Here is a 19,606-nt window from a genome sequence, read left to right as displayed (position 1 = left end):
AAAAACTGTTTTAATTGGTCCACAGGTAAGCAGTATGATGGGTATAGCCCCCGCCCAAGGGACCAGGAGACGTTCACGATGGAAGAGCCCAATGACCTTCTACAAGACCCAGAGTCCCTGATACTTGCCATGGAGAGGGTCACCGTACTCTTTGACAGGTAAATGTATACTCTTGCTAAAAGGTCAGGGGCAATATTCAATATAATTCTTATCCTTATCCTTAGATATGCCTCGGTGATTCTTTTCAGTCTATTTGCCAGTTATTTTTACTGTCCAATCAAAACACTCAGATTTTAAGGTATTATTAAACATAAGTTAGATGGTTATTGAATACAGCCCCGGGAAGTTCTCGATTTTTAGAAAATCTTGAAGAGTTAAGCAATATGTCAACAATGCTTTGAATATGTGTTAACATTACACTCATATAAAGAATATTTAAAAGTTTAACTGAATTTAATTTAGCGTTTCATTTGACAAGGACATTTCAATATTACCATTAACATTGTTATGATATCTAATACAATCGAACTCTGTTCGCTTGAACTCCCTTGGCTCTAATTCTTCGTTTGCTCGAACTGGATGTAAGGACCGATTTCTTTATACTAAATGTAAGCATTCCGGCTTTGCTCGAATTTACCAAGACTCTAAGTATTTTCGCTGGTCCCTGATAGTTAGTGCCGATGGGATTTGACTGTAAGTTACTTTTACCTGTGTGAGGTCGTGGTGATATCTCTGATGTTGCTGGCATTTCTGGTGCGTACTGTCTTGCCCAGGATGTCACGACCGTTTCCATATTGCAGAATCAAGAAGGGTTACCCATACGAAGCAGGGGTGATATCGACAGTGTTGCCGGCATTCCTGGTGGACTTTTTTCCTGCCCAAGATATCATGAACAAAGTGATCGGGGAGTTTCTCTCGAGCCAACAGCCTTACCCACACCTTATAGCGGGTGTTGTATTTCAGGTAGGGTAAATATAGGGTGGCCATTTCTTTGGTTTAGTTGTATATTTTATATTTCAGGTAGAGTTGATAAAGGAGTGGACCTTTCCATGTATTAGCTGTATACTTAATGTTTCAAACAGGGATGATTACTTTTCCATTGCTTTGAGGTGAAGAGATGTTTATATTTGTTTGGTAAAAATCTCATGATTTGATATGGAAGGAAATTTTAAATAGACAAATTGACTTAACACATGTTGCAATCTTACCCTCCAGGTATTCAGCAACTTACACGAGCAGCGTCAACACGGGCTGTTGAGGGACTGGGTCATGCTGTCCCTGTCAAACTTCACTCAGAGAACACCTGTTGCTATGGCGATGTGGTCGCTAACATGCTTCTTCATCAGTGCGTCAACAAACACCTGGCTTAGAAACCTGTATCCTTAATAGGTTGCATGTTAAATATATAAGAAAATTGTCTTACTTGGAGGACAGAATAAACTGTTTAAAACTCAGTCATCAATTAGTTGACTATTGTAAAAGATTGTGATATGCAGATTTCCAGTCTGAACAATAAAGCCATCAATTTGAAATTTTGAAAGCATTTACATGTAATGAATATGATTTTTACCCAAGAGTTTGTTACATGTGTCATATTACGGGCAGTCATTGATTGTAGTTGTTTAATACAGATGTCACATTTCAGGCAAAAGTTACATTCATTGTGTTGGTAAAACATTGTGCTTTTAGAAAAGGCATTTTAAACATCAAATGAAAATGAATTCATTTTTTCCTGGGCAAATGTGAGCGTTCCTTAGATGAAGGTGTCTGTTGACACCTGTTTTATTAAAGATCTTGGTCATAAAATGAAATGATTATATTGACATATTTTCATTATTTTTCTTTATACAGATTTTTGCTGACTTTCGGTTGTAATTCAGGTTGAAAACACTTAAAAAAATGAGTTCTTCTACAGGTTTTTTTAGGTTTTATCCATTTTCGCCTATTATCCCTTAATGAAATGGATCCCTGCTTCTTACCAAATAGATTGTGGTTATCAGCCCCCATCATGGGCATGCTCTCTTAGCCCCAAAAATGGCATCAATAACAGTTTTTAACTTAGAAACAGACTTTAGCATGATCCGTATCAACATATAGTCGTCCTTACAATTGAGCGCTATGATAAAATAGGGTTATTAGTACTGCGTTTCGATCCAGCAGGTTGTATTCGATTCAAGTGGATTTTTGCATACTCCGATTTCACGAGGCGCAAGCCGAGTGAAATCAAAATCTGTAAAAATCCACGAGAGTCGAATATGACATTCCGGATCAAAACGCAGTACTAATAATCCTTTTATTATATACATTACTGGTTAGATCACTTTGTGTTTTCAAAATAGATGTCATTTCAATGACACACTATTTTGATTTATGATGTCATTTTAACATCACGCAACGATACTTGTTATGACATGACGTCACAAGAGTGGAATACAGTTATATTGCACTGGAGTGTAATATGGACTACCATATTTTGCCGTGTGTATTGTGTGTGGATTTATGATGGGTATATAATAAATAAGAATAAACAGATTTTCTTCAAAACATATCTTCCTTAACAGATTCCCAGGTTATCCTACGTTTTAATGAGAATGGGCAAAATAGAGAGCGTCGATCGGCGCCTGTTCTGTCTATCCGCCATGGACTTCTACAGGCAGCTTTCAGACGAAACGTCTAGACGAACATTCCATCAGACATTCCAGAATGCAGGGACCAACCAGCCGGAGTCACCTTACACAGAACTACTGGATTTTATTACTAAATCTTAAGGATAGTGTTTATTTAAATGCTAAGTCTTCAGAACTTTGTATTGCTAAATCTGAAGTATTTAGTTTGAGTGCATTTGTTTGATATATCGTTGTATTATTGTTATAATCATGTGCACTCTTCAATTGCTTGACTTTTGATTGAGAACTTTGTGAAAGTTAACAATGGGATTATCGAGATTGTTGGTAACTTTTAAACGTGAACTATTTGATGATGTGCTGATATATTTTAATTAAAACAAGTACAGTTGAAACAGTTGTCTAAAATCTTGTTAGAAATACTACAGATCACAAATGTATCCATTTAACTTCCAAAACAGAAAAGATTTGAAAGTTAACAACGATGATGTCAACTTTGTTAACTTAAACAAAATTCTGAATAATCAGCCAGTTGTGTCTATTAAAAGTATTGTTAAGAGTATTTATACATTTTTTATGTGATTATATACATGTTAACTTGTATGTTAAAACACATATAACATTTTATATAAACTAATACAAATATATCGCTGAACTTTTGCATGTATGATAATAATAGTGGTTGTAAATCTAACCGCGGCTTTTATCAAAATACATGAACATGTATACTCAATCTGGTATAAAGGTTGTTGTGTGGTATGTTGCTCAGTTGGAAAATAATGCTATACACGTATACATTGCTATGTGTAATCCAACTTTTAAAAGAAATTATATATTTTAATTTAAAACATGGAGATTATTTCTGTTGACTGTGTTAGGTTTTGTTTTGTTTTGTTTTTAGCTATAAGTTGTTAATAAGGTTGAAGTTATATTAAATCTTCTTTAACAAGGTTGAAATTATCTTTGACTTAAATATGACTTTCGTTAAATAGACAGTACCTAGAACAAATAAGTATTTAACTCCAGCAAACAGGAGTCTCTATATTTTTTTTGGCAAATAATATTCTGAATTGCACTTAAGAGACAGTATCACATCAATATGTATCGCATCAATGGCGGCCTTCAGGCAGTCAGTTTCAACTCTTCATAGAGTTTTGTTTGTAACTGCACAGTTCTTATGAGCATTATTTAACACTGCTATTCAGATAGCCTGTTCAAGTAACTGCATTTAAATTACCGGTATTAAATATTTTGAGAAGTGATTTGCACATTGAATTTAGCACTTCTTTCTACTTCATTAGCTTACTTGCAGTTTAGCTTTACTTGATATTGCTTTGATTTGATTTTGTTTTATGAAATGTTGCTTTCCTTTTCATGAATCTGCTCAAGCAAGAGTTTCTCTACATTTTCTTGAATGAATGTGATATTGAAATTCCAAGATTTTGAAATGCGGGATGTTACATCGAGAACCCTTAGAACAGTTTTGTATTAAGGAAAGATTTTCAGCAGTAGTATTGCACTGTTCGAAATCTCTAATAGGAATAAAATCACTCCTAGTACTATTGAAAGAAACCTCTCCTAATCATTGATGAAATCACTCTTAGAACTCCTATTGAATATCTATCCTCAGTATAAAATTACACCTAGGATTATTCATTAAATCACTCCTAGTATTACTATTGAAAACCTCTCCTAATTACAAAATCACTCCTAAGAACAAAATCACTCCTAAGAAAAACATCACTCCTAAGAATCTGGTACAATCACTCTTAGTACTAGTATTAAAACCATCGCTCTCCAATACAAATCGCTCCTAGCATTCTTGATGATATGGCCATCTTGCCCCAATTTAACTAAATATCTAAAGTTTAACAAGTTTTAGTATGATATTTCATTTAGCCAAAATAACTTGCTTAAGCTTAAGTTTGATTTTACCAAGTTTTTCATGATTATCTGTATGTACTATGCTGTAATAGTTGAACACTCGTTAAATAAAGTAAAATACACGATTTATATCAAATGAAATAGAGCTTAGCTTGATTCTTGTATGAGGGACTTTAGGTTGTCGCATTACAACAGTGGACTGGTCAAGGGTTTGATTCCCAACCTGGGCCAAGTGAGTTTGGTTGCTGGTCACAAAGACCGACGAGCATTTTTTTTTAGGGTTCTCCCCACAACATCAGACAGCATCTAGGGCAACATCATGCCAACAAGAGTGACTTAGCATATAATAAATATAACTTTCTTCAAAGTTGTTTTGAAATACAGTTTAAACTAAGATTGATTGAGAAATTTGAGTCTGCTCCATTATTGGTTTACATTTGATGCTTTCCAGCAAAACTGATACTTTCTGTACTAGATGAAGAAATCCGTTCTCTAAGTTTTCTGATGGAGTGTGTGAGCATTCAGAGGTACATATATATGAATCAGTAACATTTTGTTGGTAATATATGAATCCATCACTTTGATGTACTGTAAATGCATTTTTTTTTTGATAATTGCATTTATTGGTCCATGTTTTTTGATAGGCACCCATCCCAGGCCCCCATTAAATCGTCCCAAGTTTACTTTTTATTTCAATATAGGAGAAAAAAGTAATTAATTACACCCAAAATGCACCATTTCCGAATAGAAATTGTTAAAAATTTCTTTGTTGAGTGCCCTCAAATCCCCTGCCAACACATAACCCTAAATTAATTTTGGTTCTTATGAAGGGGCATAATTTGAAAGGTAAGGCCCCTAAGTTACCTTAAGTCAAATCCTGGGTCCGCCCCTGTAAACAATTGTTGTAGACGTCAAACTTGGTATGCACATTGGTCGTAGCCAGCATGATGACCCCAATTGATTTTAGGGTCAGTAGGTCAAATGCCAATGTCTTACTATAAGGTTGATGGGCGCTCTTCATCAGTTTTGCTGAATTCTTTTAAGTAGATATAATTGTTTTCAAATTAGTAAGTGTTCTTTGAATTTGCTATGCATAATTATGTTGTTATTATTTATTAATTATTCTAATTTTTCGTATACATCTAGCTTAAAGTGATGTATTGTTACTGTGTTGTTTATTTTCTGTTGTTATGTCACCATGGAAACATGATATCTAGAAATCAATAAAATTTCTAATGCAGTGTTATATCTCTTGTGCTCTGATATTAGCTATCCATTGCCCATTTGGGGAAATTTGTCATGTGACTTGGACAGCTCATTTTACAAAATATTTCTCTGGTAGTGATGGGACTGATTATCAAACTTAATCAGATATAATAAGATATATGATCAAACATTATTACCAGGTTTGATGGATCATAAGCTACAAACAGATTTTGGACAATAATACACTCCAATATACTCCAATAGGCCCTTGTTCATGACATCATACTCCAACTTAGTTAAAACAAAGGCAGAAGATAATTTGTTCACATTTATTAAATTGGATGTTGAAGCATATAATATATAAATACCAAGGTATTTATACCACACTGAATGATGTAATACACAATATACATACACACAAGAATATTCATGCTTTCCATTTGTAGCAGCTCCGCCAAGGTGGACATTTTTGCTTTACAAAAAATACATATAAGTACACGGGTAAGTTCTGGTTTTCCATCATGGTATATTTTCCATTCTCTTTATAATTAAATTCCATCCGTGATCAGACAATAGACTAATATTTCATCAGACAATTAACATTGAATACAACCAATAAATGAAATCATTACATTACTTAAGCATTAAATGCAAACATTGATAGGTTTCACAGAAGTAACTGATTTTCTTTTTGACAGAATCGCTACTTCTTAAAAATCTGAAATTGGAACCTCATGTAATGATAATCCACACACAAACATTAAACTTCACTTTCATATGCATCAGAATAATCAGATAAGTCAATGCCAATAAGAATATAAGAAATACATGCAAGTCTCAACTTGGTGCTTTATTTACGAGAATCTTCTAGCTTTCGTTACTATCTGCAGTTAAATATATAATAATGCTACAACCTGCAGTTACATAAAAATGCTAAAAGCTAAAGTGGCAGTATTTAAATTTTACTAACATCATGTTGTTTGTAAAGTGCAGAAAAAGAAAGCATTTAATCTATCATCCTTACTACAAGGGCATGGATGAGTACAATTTTAGTACCCGGTACCTGACCAAAACAGCCATACCATCTGATGATTGGTGTTTTTTATGTGTTTTATCGACAGCCTTCTTGAGGTGAATGAAAGGGGTGTTTCTCCATGTCCTTTTTCATAGACAGCTTCCCCAAAATTATTGAGAGAACTCACTTTTTATTTGACAAATGATAAACAAAACTTCAAATATGTGCTTCCTTCTGTGTCAGACATGGTTTCTTTACAGTGCTTTAAAATAGGTAAATCTATGCTTTGCAAATTCATTCTGTAGCATAAAATGAATATACCGGTACCCCCTGGGTTATTGACGATCAGGTAACGGGAGCCCAAAATTTCTCACTGTCCGTCCTACTCATTAAACATAAGTTCTGACTGAGAATGGAGTAAAATCAGTTGAAAAAGTACATGTATGATAATCATACTTTGGTGTTGAACTGATTAAACTTTAAGAAAAGTATAATGTACAAAAGAGTTGGCCACAATACTGCGTGTAAAGGGAACTTTTTTAACATTTGGACATTCATGATCTCCAGCGAGTCCCCAAAACAAAAATCGTAAAAGACTCTGAAGCGGCTGTCTAGATGGACTAACAAAAGAGTATAACAGAATAGAAGTAGGTAACACAGAAAAGTAGAGATTCAGAAATATAGAGCATTGAGAACAAAGTATTTCAAGAACATACATAAAGTGTTTCATTACTTAAATATTTCTACGTTCAGTGTTGACTAGTAAAAGCTGGCTGCTCATATATATATATACACTGCATAACCTGTTTCCAATTATGAAAGCTTAGAGAAGAATATCTTTGCCATGTATAGCACAAACTTGTTTAAGATGAGTATAAGATTCATACAGATTTTGACGCACTCATCTATCTTACTCGCAAAATACACATAAATGTCTTTACATAACATTAACCAAGTATGTATGAACTAAAGTACTACAGTACTAACTGAATGTGCATTTAATTAAATAAAAAAATTGGACCATTTATTTGATTTTAGTACTGTAATAACATTTAAAGTCGGTTTTTCCAGTCTTCATTTTATTTTATATTTAAGCTGATAAGTTTCTCCGTTGGTCTTTTTCTATCCCATCTATTTAAAAAATAATAATGTAGGGTTAAAAAAATAACAATTACAAATCTACCAAACCTTCAAAATGTGGGCCAGCTCAGGCCAAACAACCTACTTATTTATTGTTGCGTGAACATTTAAGTTTCTGAATTACTTTTGACTGACTTTTAATTCTGATGTGGCAGCAATGCTCAAAACTTTTTGAGGTACACATACGGTAAACTTTAGGCAAGAAATAAAGTACCATGGGTATCGGAACACATAAATGAATTATTACCACACCAGGAAGAATCCAAGCCATGATGATACCTAATCAGTGTGTGTGTACCACGTGATAAATTACGTCATATATGCTATGTCGCAAGGCAACATTTTGCTTAAAATGAAGACTTAAAACAAAGATAACTTTTCTTTTTTCTACACCATTTTAAATGAAACAAAGGGCAGTTTATGCTGCTTGAAGAGCCCCACCTTCGTTTAATTACCGTAGTTTGATTGGATGATTAGTTTCTTCATCTACTTTGACAAACCTGTTTCCAAAATAATGTTTTGACAGTGCTCCATCAGGCAGCACTTGTGCGAAAAGGTTTGTCAAAGTTTTAAGAAAATAAACTCAATCAAACTCTGGTAAAAGACCGAAGGCCAGGCTCTTGAAGCAGCATAGACTGCACTATATTTCATTTAAAATAGTGAAAAAATGTTAAAATTATTTTTGTTTAGTCTTCATTCCAAGCAAAATACTGTCTTCCAACGTAGCATTTATGGCACAATTTATCACGTAGTATACACGAACTGTTAATGTCATGATAGATATTGCACATGATTTCATATAAATAATAGCAGCTATTTCTTCATACATCATTGTCCACAAAACGCCTACCGGTAAATGCAAAAATGTACTGATTCTAAATAAATAAAATCATGTTCTGTTACACGAGTTATAGTTTTGCACTCAACCTAAGAAATACATGTGTATCCACAACACTGGCATTGTGCATTTATAAGTTCTGGTATTTCCCAATCCAATCCATTGTCCATAAATATACCATGTTACCAATTAAAATAATTGCGAAAAAAAACCATTATACAAACTTAAAAATTTACATAAAAAAAGCCTTACTAACTACTTGAATATTGATATACAATTCAAGAAATAATCCAAATATGGGCAATTAATAAAAGAACTTATTACTTTACTTTTGAAAAATTAACTGTTCTGTCCTTAATAAAACACGGATAACAAGTATAAAGAGTTAAGTGCCGGACAGCTCTGTATTGATTGGTGTCTCCTTTCTGCCAATCATCTTCATAACCGCCATCGGCCGTATTAGACAATCAACTTGGATCTAACATAAATATATTATTTCAACTAGTATCTGAGTGATTTGAATGGACAGTTAAAATAACTGACCAAAAGACTGAATGGAATCACTGAGGCATGTTTGAATATAAGGATAAGAATTATATTGAATACGGCCTCATATCTCTAAAACCACAAACCAAATCCACTTAAAATACGAAAAATATAAATAATGAAAGGTCCTAAGTTGATTTGGTAAGCCAAAGTTCCTTTCGTTACACTTGGCGGGGAGGTGTGTACTAGAATGTTTTCCGATGGATGGCTTTTACGCCCTCCTCATTGTATTCACGCTTGGATACCCACATCTTCTTGAACGTGCTCAGTGATGCTAGAATTGATCCTCTGGAAGAAAGAATATAAATGTTAGTGTTTCTTACAGGAATGTCAAAAAAACAACGTGCGTGGTATGTGTTTTCTAAAAATGGTTCAACCATGATGTGTCTTTATGAGCAATTTTCTACAAGATAACTTTTCATACTACTCCTGCCTGTATCTTCATTATTTTTTTACATTACAATTAACATAGTAAAAAAATAATAATTTCACATTACTCCACTGTATTGTTAAGATAATAGATGTTAGCCCCCACTTCTCTACATACCCTATCCATGTGGAATATAGTCTTTCTTGTGGTGCAGATATCTGAAAAACACAGTAATTATTCACTTATTCAAGGAGTTATCATTCCAATAAGATATACACATGTCTACTTGTATGATGACTGATTAAAGTTGATTGATTGACGAATTCGATTTTTAGTTGTCCTTATTTATTTTAGCTCAATTGAGATATCAGCGGAAAGCTGATACAAATGAAATCACTCGAAAGTGTGTCTCTAACCTAAACCAGTTATGGAGTTTGTTTTTAGAAGCCAAGACTACGATCCTCTGGTGAGAATCAAACCCACTTACACTGAGGAAAGAGATACCACTCTCTAACTGATTTTTTAATGTTTACAGGGTATTGAAACTTAGGGTAACAAACTGGTGTCCTTTTTGAGATTTCCCAGGCTGGGATCAAACCAAGGTACAGAAAGGTGGGAGGCGGATATCTCTACCACCAGACCACTCTTTCTTATCAAATTTAATGTTTACAACAGTTTTTTTTGTATCGTAACTAAAAGTAAAGTACACTTACTCTGATTTTAATATCCTTAGGTGCTAATTTTTTAACTTCATTTAATAATCTGTCTCCAAATCCTGAAACATAAAATAAAGATGATAAATCATCACTGTATATCATCTTAATTACATGTATTAATCAATTTAGCAGTCACAAAGCAATACTCAGAATATTTGATTCACAACATCTTCAAAAATAAACGACCTCCCACAACATGAAAAAATGTTCCATTGTAACAAAACTATTTTTGTATTCACTGTGTTAATACATTTAAGGGACAGCCATTTTCATACTATAGATACTGTTTATTGGCTTTTCTTAAAATACGTTTACCCTTAACACAGATGTGTGCACCACTGAAATAAACTACCATACCTTTAAACAGTGTAGAACCTCCAGACAGGACGATATTGGAGAAAAGTGTCCGGCGAAGGTCGGTGTCTGACTTCTGTATAGAGTAGGTAAGAACTTCATGGATGCCCTCACACTCGTCACCTATCAAGTCTGGCCGGAAGAGAAGCTCCGGGGCTCGGTAACGGGCCGGACCGATCTGTAATAGGAAGAGCACATTTCAGCCTGATTAACTAATGAATGCCCTCCACAATTGTCACCTATTAAGTCAGGCTGAAACAAACACTCCGGGATTCCGTAAAGGACTAGACCAATCTGTAATAGGAAAAATATATTTTAGCCTAAATAGATCAATCACATATCAAGACTGGCTGGAACAAAAACTCCGTCGCCCGGATACAGGATGGACTGATCGGTAAAAGGAAGTTAATTTTAGCCTGAATAGATTAATAACTAATGAATGCCCTTCACAATTGTCACCGTATAAGTCGGGCTGAAACAAAAACTCCGGGACTCGGTATTGGACTGCACCCATCTGTAAAAAGGAAAGCATACTTTTGCCTGAATAGATGAAAAACTGAAAGTGCTTAACAATTGTCACGTATTAAGTTTGAACAAAACAGTAGCCCCCAGTCTCGGTAACTGGCCAGGCCAATCTGTAATACGAAGAGTATATTTTAGCCAGAATAGAGATACTCATAATTGCCCTTCACAATTATCACTTATCAGGTCATGATAAAACAATGTGCACAAAATAGTTACATACTAAATTGCACAAGATTTTATCCAGTGTTCATTTCACTAGAAACTAACCACTGTCATAATATACAATGAAAACTGAAAGTAAACAGATTAGAGAAGGACATTAAATTTATGATAAACAATACAACAACTCTCAACTGCCTAACCACCTAAGTATAAATCAGGCAATGGAAAAGTATTAACAGAATAACCTCTTTTTCATTTTATCATGATGTTTTGTTAAAAATCTTTAAGTCTGTCTCACCTAGATAGGGGAGCTATAAAGGAGTGTACATGAAGGGAGAGTTATCTTAATGATAAACCACAGGTATTTTGCTCTGAATTTCTGAGAGTCTTTCTCACTCACCTCTATTGACGAGCCGTCGGGCAGCATATAGGAAGACTTCTCTGTCTCCATTGACTCCTCCTTCAATGGGTTGATGGACAGGTAACACGCTTTCTGCAAGTACAGTGATCAAAATTAGAATACAAGATTAGAATAAGAACACAACCCATGGAATGGTTACAGGCTTTCCTTGCTTGCTGTATTTCTAGATTATTTATAGCAGGGCTTATTGAACAGAGATGCCAAGCACAATATGAATTCAGTCAGACTTGCTTATCCAAAATTATTCATCACTGCAACTATATACAAATATTGGCAGTGGCATGCTTCTTAAAAATGATTGGCTAGTATGCTAGCTGTCACTATCCACACATAACATCAGGCTTCTATAAGTAGTTCAGACGAAGTCACGATACAACTACAAAACAAAATTATTTAATATTCTCTTTACCAGATTTGCCATAATACTGATTTTGATCATTTAAATTTACACGAAATATCCTGGAAGCGTCTTCTTTAATATATTTTGTGGAACAAACCTCTTTAATAGTTCTGACAATCTCCTGTTCTGCAGATGTGTGTAGATCATATCCCTCCTTCCTCAAGAGCAGTCGGAGGTACCGCGTTACATCCCGCCCAGCTATGTCAACCCGCATCACACTGTGGGGCATTGCGAATCCCTCATAGATTGGTACCGCATGGGTTACACCGTCCCCACAGTCTAATACTACCCCCGTGGTCCGCCCTGTAGCATACCTGGTCACAAAATATGACTTTATTAGCAAATGATAAGGAGATGCATGCTCAGAGGGAAATGGAAATGCCATCATGCCAATATTTGAATGAAGAAAACTTAATTGTACATGTACATTTGACAGACGGTGAATTACTGGCCAACATAAATGGCTGTATATTTTGCATGAAGGTGTCTGTCACAATTTTGGGGGGTGAGGGCCTTTTTGTTTGCGGAAAAATGTCCCAACTAAAATTTGATATTTTGTTAAGAAGTAATTTTTAGAATGATTTAAAAAATAGATACAAATAAAAAAAGAATCACATAATAGAAGATAATTTAACAATACACATTTGTTAACATTTTTCCAAAAACATATTTGGACTTTCATTTCCACATTTGGGAAAAAAAACACATGTTAGAACACTAACATAGGGAATTGGACCTAGCTTCCAACCTAAAGTGGTCAGAAAAAACAACAACACTGCTGTGATTTTAATACCCATCAAAGGATTTACAGTGATTTTATGCTCACTTCCAAGATCCAGTATGTTTGTACAAGTTATTAATACTTTCATACAACATAAACCTGGTCCTCTAATTTTTGTTGGGCAAAAATCATTTTTACAAACACCTATTTCTACCTTAACATGACTATAACACAATGTTGAATGTCCCCTGGTATTTGGGGATGTGGTATGACAAACAATGTTTGTATATTGCAATTTCTTAGTTCTTTACTTACTTTTGGACTGAAATTGAAAAGAAAATGAACAACTTTCGGACTGATTTTTTAGCCATTTTCTGTGACTGTAATCGGTCCAGCAAAGTCAAAATCGGTCCAGACCGACAAATTTTCGGTTTTTAGAAGCCATGATAACCCTCATAGAGTACTTACAAACTAAGTACAGCCTGCACTGACATGAACAGGGCTGGAACATTGAACGTTTCAAAGAATATTTCTGCAGCCTTTTCACGATTTCTTCGAGGATTTAATGGGGCTTCTGTTAACAATACAGGATGCTGAAAAAAAAATGAGAGATTCATTAATTATACAATATACATAATAGAAATATACTTTTATATCACATATAAAGTATTATTCAAGTTAATAAACAATTTTATTTTAAACAATTTCACCCTAAATGAAAATGTTTCAACATCTTCAGGGACATGTGGCTGTGTGCTGTTAAAACTTTTCACCCATGGTTTTGAGACCAACTGGGATCAAATGATTACAATTTGTCACGGACAGAATATTAAATTTTGTTAACTCAAGCCCCATTGCAGTATCACACAATATGGGACCTTTTCATGTTGGTCTCCCATAACTAGCTTCTGCTCAGAAACATGAGCATGATATATAACATGATTTATTTATTTATAAAGCTGTTCAAAATGATTTTTAATAAGAAAATGTTTTTCTCAATTTTGTTCTACCGCAGACTGCAGTATGTCTTAACATTATTTTCTCACTGAAAACAATTGCATTTGGTCTCGGTACATTGAGTCTCTCCTGTGCTATAAACTATAAAAAAAAAATTATTTCAAAAATATATACGAAAGGTCATAAAAATGGCAATAAAAATCTAGGGTCGGTCGGGATAGGTTGGGAAATCAGAAACAAATGATTTTTTTGTTAAGCTTAAACTAATAAAAATAACTTCTGAATATCCTACTGACCTCTTCTGAGAATGTGTGTAGCTGGTCTTTAGAGTAGATATACTGCCATATTCTCTCCATGTCATTCCAATCCTTGACAATGCCATGTTCCATCGGATGCCGGATTGACATCAAACCTCGGTGCTCCTACACAAGAAATTAACAAACATTTAAATCATTTCTTGATGTTTACATAATTCAAAGTATCTGATAGATACATTTAGTACCTCAAATTTGATTTTTCAACCAAAGAATATAAATAACCATGCACTTTTTCTCCAAGAAGAGTTTTTCCAATGATAGAATTAAAAGCATATTTAGAACTGTAAATCTTTCATCTGCAATCCTTATTTTTGTTATAAATTTAAAAATTTAAATGATGGTATGAGTTTTCCAACAAACACCTTTGTAAAGACCTTTGGGTCATAGAACTGTACTTTCCTATCAAGTTGAATATAAATTGAGTTTACCTCTGCATCTGGTCCCAGGAAGATATCTCCCTCAAGTCCGCCGGCCATAACTCGCACATGTTTTGGCCGCCCAACACTGCATGATATAAGTAATGATTTGATTACCTAAGGGTCAGTCACAAAAGTATATTCTAATTATTCACTACTTATTTCAGTCATAAATGGATTAAAATATCACTAACACTGACTATGTATTTCTTCTTTGTAAGTAAACTCTACTGAACAAATTGAGTTCTTTACTTTACTGAACAAAGGCAAAACTGACATGTATAAGACATTCAATAACTCAGACTATAAGGGTTGAGACTAAACAGATAAAATAATACTGAGTTGATACATGAGACAAAAAATCTAAGCACAGAGTTTCAGGAATGATTTTGAACCAAACTGTATATTACAAGCAGATTTTTTTCCCAAAGAATTTCTTACGTCATGATACTTTTCTGGGGAATATTCATACAAATACTATATAAGTGTATTTACCAATAAAAAGCTTGTCAACAGCAAGTATTCAAAGTAATGAAGTCTTGTTAAGTAATCATTACTCATGTAGGCCCTAACCCAGTTGCAAACAAAAACCACTCCCTGCCAGCGACTTCTCCTTAACCCTTAGGCTGCTGATGGCGATTTTAAAGGCTTTGCAAACAGCATGGAACCAGACCAGACACCGAGTTACTCTGCGCCTGGTCAGGTTCCAAGCTGTTTGCCACTCAGTCAATATATCCCCAAAGTTTTAAGTAAATTTAAAGAAATTTAGAATAAACCAGACGACATTTTTGAGCAGACGACAATTTACCCAGCATGCAAAGGGTTAAAATTGAATGGGATAGTATAACGCTGCCTTGAATTGGCTAGGCTTAACTCTCCAAAATTTAATTGATTAATACTTTACATGTCCATTATACTTATGCGTAGTTTTTAAAAGGCTGTTTTGATTAAATCTATTACGTTTTGATACTCAAAGGTTCAAAATTCATTGCATTTTTCATAATTTTAATGCTAATTTAATCAGGCACTGTTTTGGAAGGTTTGTGTGCATGTACTGGCATACTAAAAGTTTGAATTAAGAAGTGTGAGTTAAAAATGGTTATATTATTTTCTACTTACAAGTTCGGGAAGTGGTACTTGGGAATTTGATCTCCAGCAAAACCAGCTTTGATGATACCAGAGCCCTGAAAATATATATTTCATTATTTATATTTATTACAACTTCTGTAGTGAATAGTGTTAGAAGAAGACAAGACCAATGCAATCTCTTGTCCATTTTTTAGTCAATTAAATACATAACTTGACATTATCAGAAAAAACTATGTGGACAATCCTGAACCAAAAAAACCCACATGAAACTCTTTAAATCAGATTTTAAAAATGCCAAAATACTTGCATTATGCACCACAGGGATCGAATTTAACTTTTTTTGCCACTAGCAAGTTTTTGCTAGTGCCATTTTTTTTGTTCCACTAGCACTTATTTAAAGGCTGTTTTACTTCATGTTAGTTGCCAAATAAACAAGTAGTTTTGTTGTAGCATTATGTTCATTGTTTATCAAGTGCACTGAGATAAGAATAAACTATAAACGTTTACATTTTGTTTTTGATTCTTACATAAATAAATCATATACCCAGCTGGGCTAACTGAGCTCCTGGTTACTTAAAAGCCTTGAATCATTAGTAGTAAGTGACACTCCTCCCCACCAAAGTTTATACTTTCAAAATGTAAAGTGGGGAGGAGTGTAACAGTCATTATTCTAAGCCATTCAATGCGACTGAGTAGCCAAGTGCCTGGTAAGTCAAGTTGGGTAGAGGACCAGACTTGCAAGCAGGGGTTCATAGACTCGAATCCTACACAGAGTAGATGTTTTTCTCTTGAAAATATATATGTACACTGACATTTTTCGATGGTAATGTATATTGCACACGTGACCAAAGCATGGAGGATCTAGCAAGTAATATGGGCAGGGTGCGAACTGTTGCTTAGTAAATAAAAAATAAAATACTGAAATGCCTACAGTTGATGTTTTATCGCTGACGAATTCTTTACAAACATCACACTACACTTTGAATTCAACATTGCCATTATTCTCTGTTGTTGCATACAAAAGTTTGGTGTTCAACTCCGTTTCCTATTTTTTGACGGTTCTGACAGATGCCGTAGAATCGGACCGAGAATTTTTGGTTTGCGACAAAGTACCGACAATTCATGACTATTCGCTAGGTTTGGTTTTATTGGGGGGCTTCTCGGTCAATCCCCGCGTCGCTGTCAGCCTTTTCACCTTTCCAGGCCTTGTCGCGTAACAAAACGTGGTTAATTTTCTCTTCTTTTTTGACAGTTGCGAATCACAAACCAGACAAAAACAGTTATCTCCTAGGCGCTTGCTTAAATACCCGATAATAACATTTGAGTATAGCGACAAGCGTCCATACACGGTCACATGATCATCTTCCAGGCGCTCACTTAAATATCCGATAGTAACATTTGTACGCAGCGACAAGCGTCCATATACCGGGTCACGTGATTATCTATTATGCAGTCATTCGGAGCTCCTCGGCCATTATTTTTAAAAAACAACCTCAGATGTATATGGACGGTTTACATACTTAAAAAGTGGTACGTTTAAGTCCGCTGCAAATAGATCGCGTAGTAATCTTATTTAGTAGTTAAAATTTATGACTTAACTCTTGGGAATCGTAATCATGTTTGCAATAATACACTTCACTGGCAATCAATTTAAACTGAGAGCAATGAATACAACTCTTAAACACTACATTTAATTAATGCTTTTATTCAAAAAAATACGGACTACTTCAACAGATGTACCGGCATACATCCGAGGTTGTTTTTGAAAAAATGGCCGAGGAGTTCCGAATGTTATGCAGTAAACTTGCGGAAAGTTTTTAAAGCGCAAAGGAGAGTTTGAGCGAATTCGACGATTTTATTCGTGGTCGCTAAAATATTCGAGTGCCAGGATTTTCTACTCGCATTTTTCGATTCTTACTCGCATTTTGCGAGTTAGCGACCGTTAAATTCGATCCCTGCACCAGTCAATTGCAAACACGCCCCCCTCCCCCAGGTCCAGGGGTATACTGGGGATAGCGGGATGGGATGTGTTTTTACCTTTCAGGTGGCCTCGCAGTGCCGAGTGAATGCGGTGGTTTTGTTTTCGCTCCGAAAATAGCGGGGAATGGGCCTTACCTAAGTATCCTGGTTTTGACATTATCAATTGATTAAAAAATTATAGCATTGACTATGAGGCTATGAACAAAAGACACAGCCCAATTTTAAAAACAATACTTCCAGACACCATGACTAAGAACTATGTTTAACCCTGCACTTTATATATAAATGCGCGTTGTACAAGGATTTTCTGAAAATTATAATATCGAGTATTTGATGCAGGGTTGACACTCGAGAATTTGCCTTTATTCGCACATAAAATGGATAGTATAATGATACACCTTTAGCAAAAAAGGTAAATGATTGATCTAGCCTCAACCTAGCTTGCAGTCAACCCCTAATTTTAGTCGGTCGAGTACTGTGCATGTGTGTTGACAGTCATAGGTTCGAGACCCACACCCAGCACACTTTTGTTTTTTCATGAACTTTATCAATTACAGCTCGATTTGTTCTAGTTCATTCTAAATATTGATGAATTGGAATCATAAACTCAATTTCCGAGAATCATCCAGTGTATGACTCATTTTACAGTCTCCGAAGCAGATTTGTTTAAACTACAGAGTATCAAAGATTTTCCGTCAATGACATCTAATCTTACATTGTCAATGACAACAGGCTGGTTTGCAATCACGTCGTATGACTCCATGAAACGCTTAAATACTACAAAATCATTAGATTTACAAAAAAATACTGCAAAACTGTAATCAACCGGAAGCGGAAGTCGCCAGGTAAATTATCCAGACTGGTTCTTTGACTGGGTTTCATATTAGTCAAAACGTATTTGAGTCGAAACGGTTGCAATAGTATAAAATTCTTTAGTTTTATTTGTTTTATCCATTTAATAAATTAATTGTTTAAGTTATTCAAAATAAACATGCAAATGGTTATTTTTTTTAATGTATAGAGGGCTAGAAATAATTTTAAAAAAACCTTGAAGTTAAGATGAAAACTAGTCGAACAGAAAATGAATATCTAAATTATCTAAGTTTACTAAGAAGTTATGCAGGAGTAATCCTGGGAGAATGATGATTTGCAGATGGCTTTCGAACCTGACAAATGTGAAGTCATCCAAATCTTCACAAACAGAAATCCTATCCCAAACACCTATAGTATCCACGGCAAAATACTCAACACCGCAGATCATGCCAAATACCTTGGTGTTACCATTTCTTCAGACCTCTCCTGAAAAAAAAACATTAATAACATCACCAAAATAGCCAATTCCACCATATCCCTCATCATGCAAAACATACGATCTATTACCTCAAGCACCAAGTCTGATGCTTTCAAGACCTACTTTCGACCTTCTGTTGAATACGCCTCAAATCACGTCAAATCAACCAACTAGGAATGGTTCAACGTCGTTCTGCAAGATTCGTGAAACATGACTTAGCCCGAACAAGCAGCATCACCGACATGCTTATCGACCTCAAATGGGACACCCCCAACACCGGCGCAACAACACAAGACCAACCAGTTTTTTAACATTCTAGATATAACACAATATCCATCACTTTCCCGCAACCATCGGGCTTTGGAACAAGTTGCCACAACACGTTGTTGACAAGACCAGCCTGGATGCTTTCCAATCAGCTCTGGCCCAGCCAACATATAAAATATTAGTCACTTGGAGAGGTTTTTATCCTTTTAAATTGTAAATAGTGGAACTTTAATTTTGAAAAACAGTCAGTCCTGCCTGTTGCGTATGTATATGCGGTTTCAACCATTTGCGAGTATACTCCCTGCGGAGTGATACAATCACTGGAGATGATGATCCTGTTGAGTGAGGGGGAATTGTGTCGTCAAAG

The 19,606-nt window shown here is 34.9% G+C and overlaps 2 protein-coding genes across 6 annotated transcripts in view; one reads left to right on the top strand and one right to left on the bottom strand.

The window, feature by feature from the left end:
• Nucleotides 1-4,086, top strand: part of LOC128211133 (huntingtin-like) — a 65,410-nt gene extending 61,324 nt beyond the window's left edge. For all 5 annotated transcript variants that reach the window (XM_052915562.1, XM_052915559.1, XM_052915561.1 and 2 more), the window contains 4 exons: nucleotides 26-158; nucleotides 801-963; nucleotides 1,216-1,376; nucleotides 2,570-4,086. In XM_052915562.1, coding sequence (XP_052771522.1) covers nucleotides 26-158; nucleotides 801-963; nucleotides 1,216-1,376; nucleotides 2,570-2,768 — 656 coding nt within the window. In that variant the 3' untranslated portion in view covers nucleotides 2,769-4,086. The remainder of the gene's footprint in view (nucleotides 1-25; nucleotides 159-800; nucleotides 964-1,215; nucleotides 1,377-2,569) is intronic.
• A 1,943-nt stretch (nucleotides 4,087-6,029) lies between these two features.
• LOC128211137 (alpha-centractin) lies at nucleotides 6,030-18,520 on the bottom strand. Its single transcript, XM_052915580.1, has 11 exons — nucleotides 18,397-18,520; nucleotides 15,732-15,796; nucleotides 14,625-14,700; nucleotides 14,176-14,301; nucleotides 13,391-13,515; nucleotides 12,299-12,515; nucleotides 11,781-11,873; nucleotides 10,697-10,871; nucleotides 10,337-10,398; nucleotides 9,801-9,841; nucleotides 6,030-9,541 (listed from the first exon to the last, which is right to left on the bottom strand). The coding sequence occupies exons 1-11, from the start codon at nucleotides 18,442-18,444 to the stop codon at nucleotides 9,439-9,441; spliced, it is 1,131 nt and encodes a 376-aa protein (XP_052771540.1). The 5' UTR covers nucleotides 18,445-18,520; the 3' UTR covers nucleotides 6,030-9,438.
• Nucleotides 18,521-19,606: the final 1,086 nt, after the last annotated feature.

This window comes from Mya arenaria, chromosome 12 (assembly GCF_026914265.1).
Source record: "Mya arenaria isolate MELC-2E11 chromosome 12, ASM2691426v1".
NCBI classification, from domain to species: Eukaryota; Metazoa; Mollusca; class Bivalvia; order Myida; family Myidae; genus Mya; species Mya arenaria.
This window is presented reverse-complemented; position numbering and strand designations above follow the sequence as displayed.

Bases quoted from the DNA above. Each gene is read 5' to 3' on its own strand.
- LOC128211137 (XM_052915580.1), bottom strand. From the start codon at position 18,444: ATGGAGTCATACGACGTGATTGCAAACCAGCCTGTTGTCATTGACAAT. The intron at 12,516-13,390 runs GTAAGTACTCTA...TTTTGTGACCAG, and splicing joins GTGCAGGCTGTACTTAGTTT to GTATGCTACAGGGCGGACCA. The intron at 9,842-10,336 runs GTAAGTGTACTT...TGTGTTTTTCAG, and splicing joins CTAAGGATATTAAAATCAGA to ATATCTGCACCACAAGAAAG.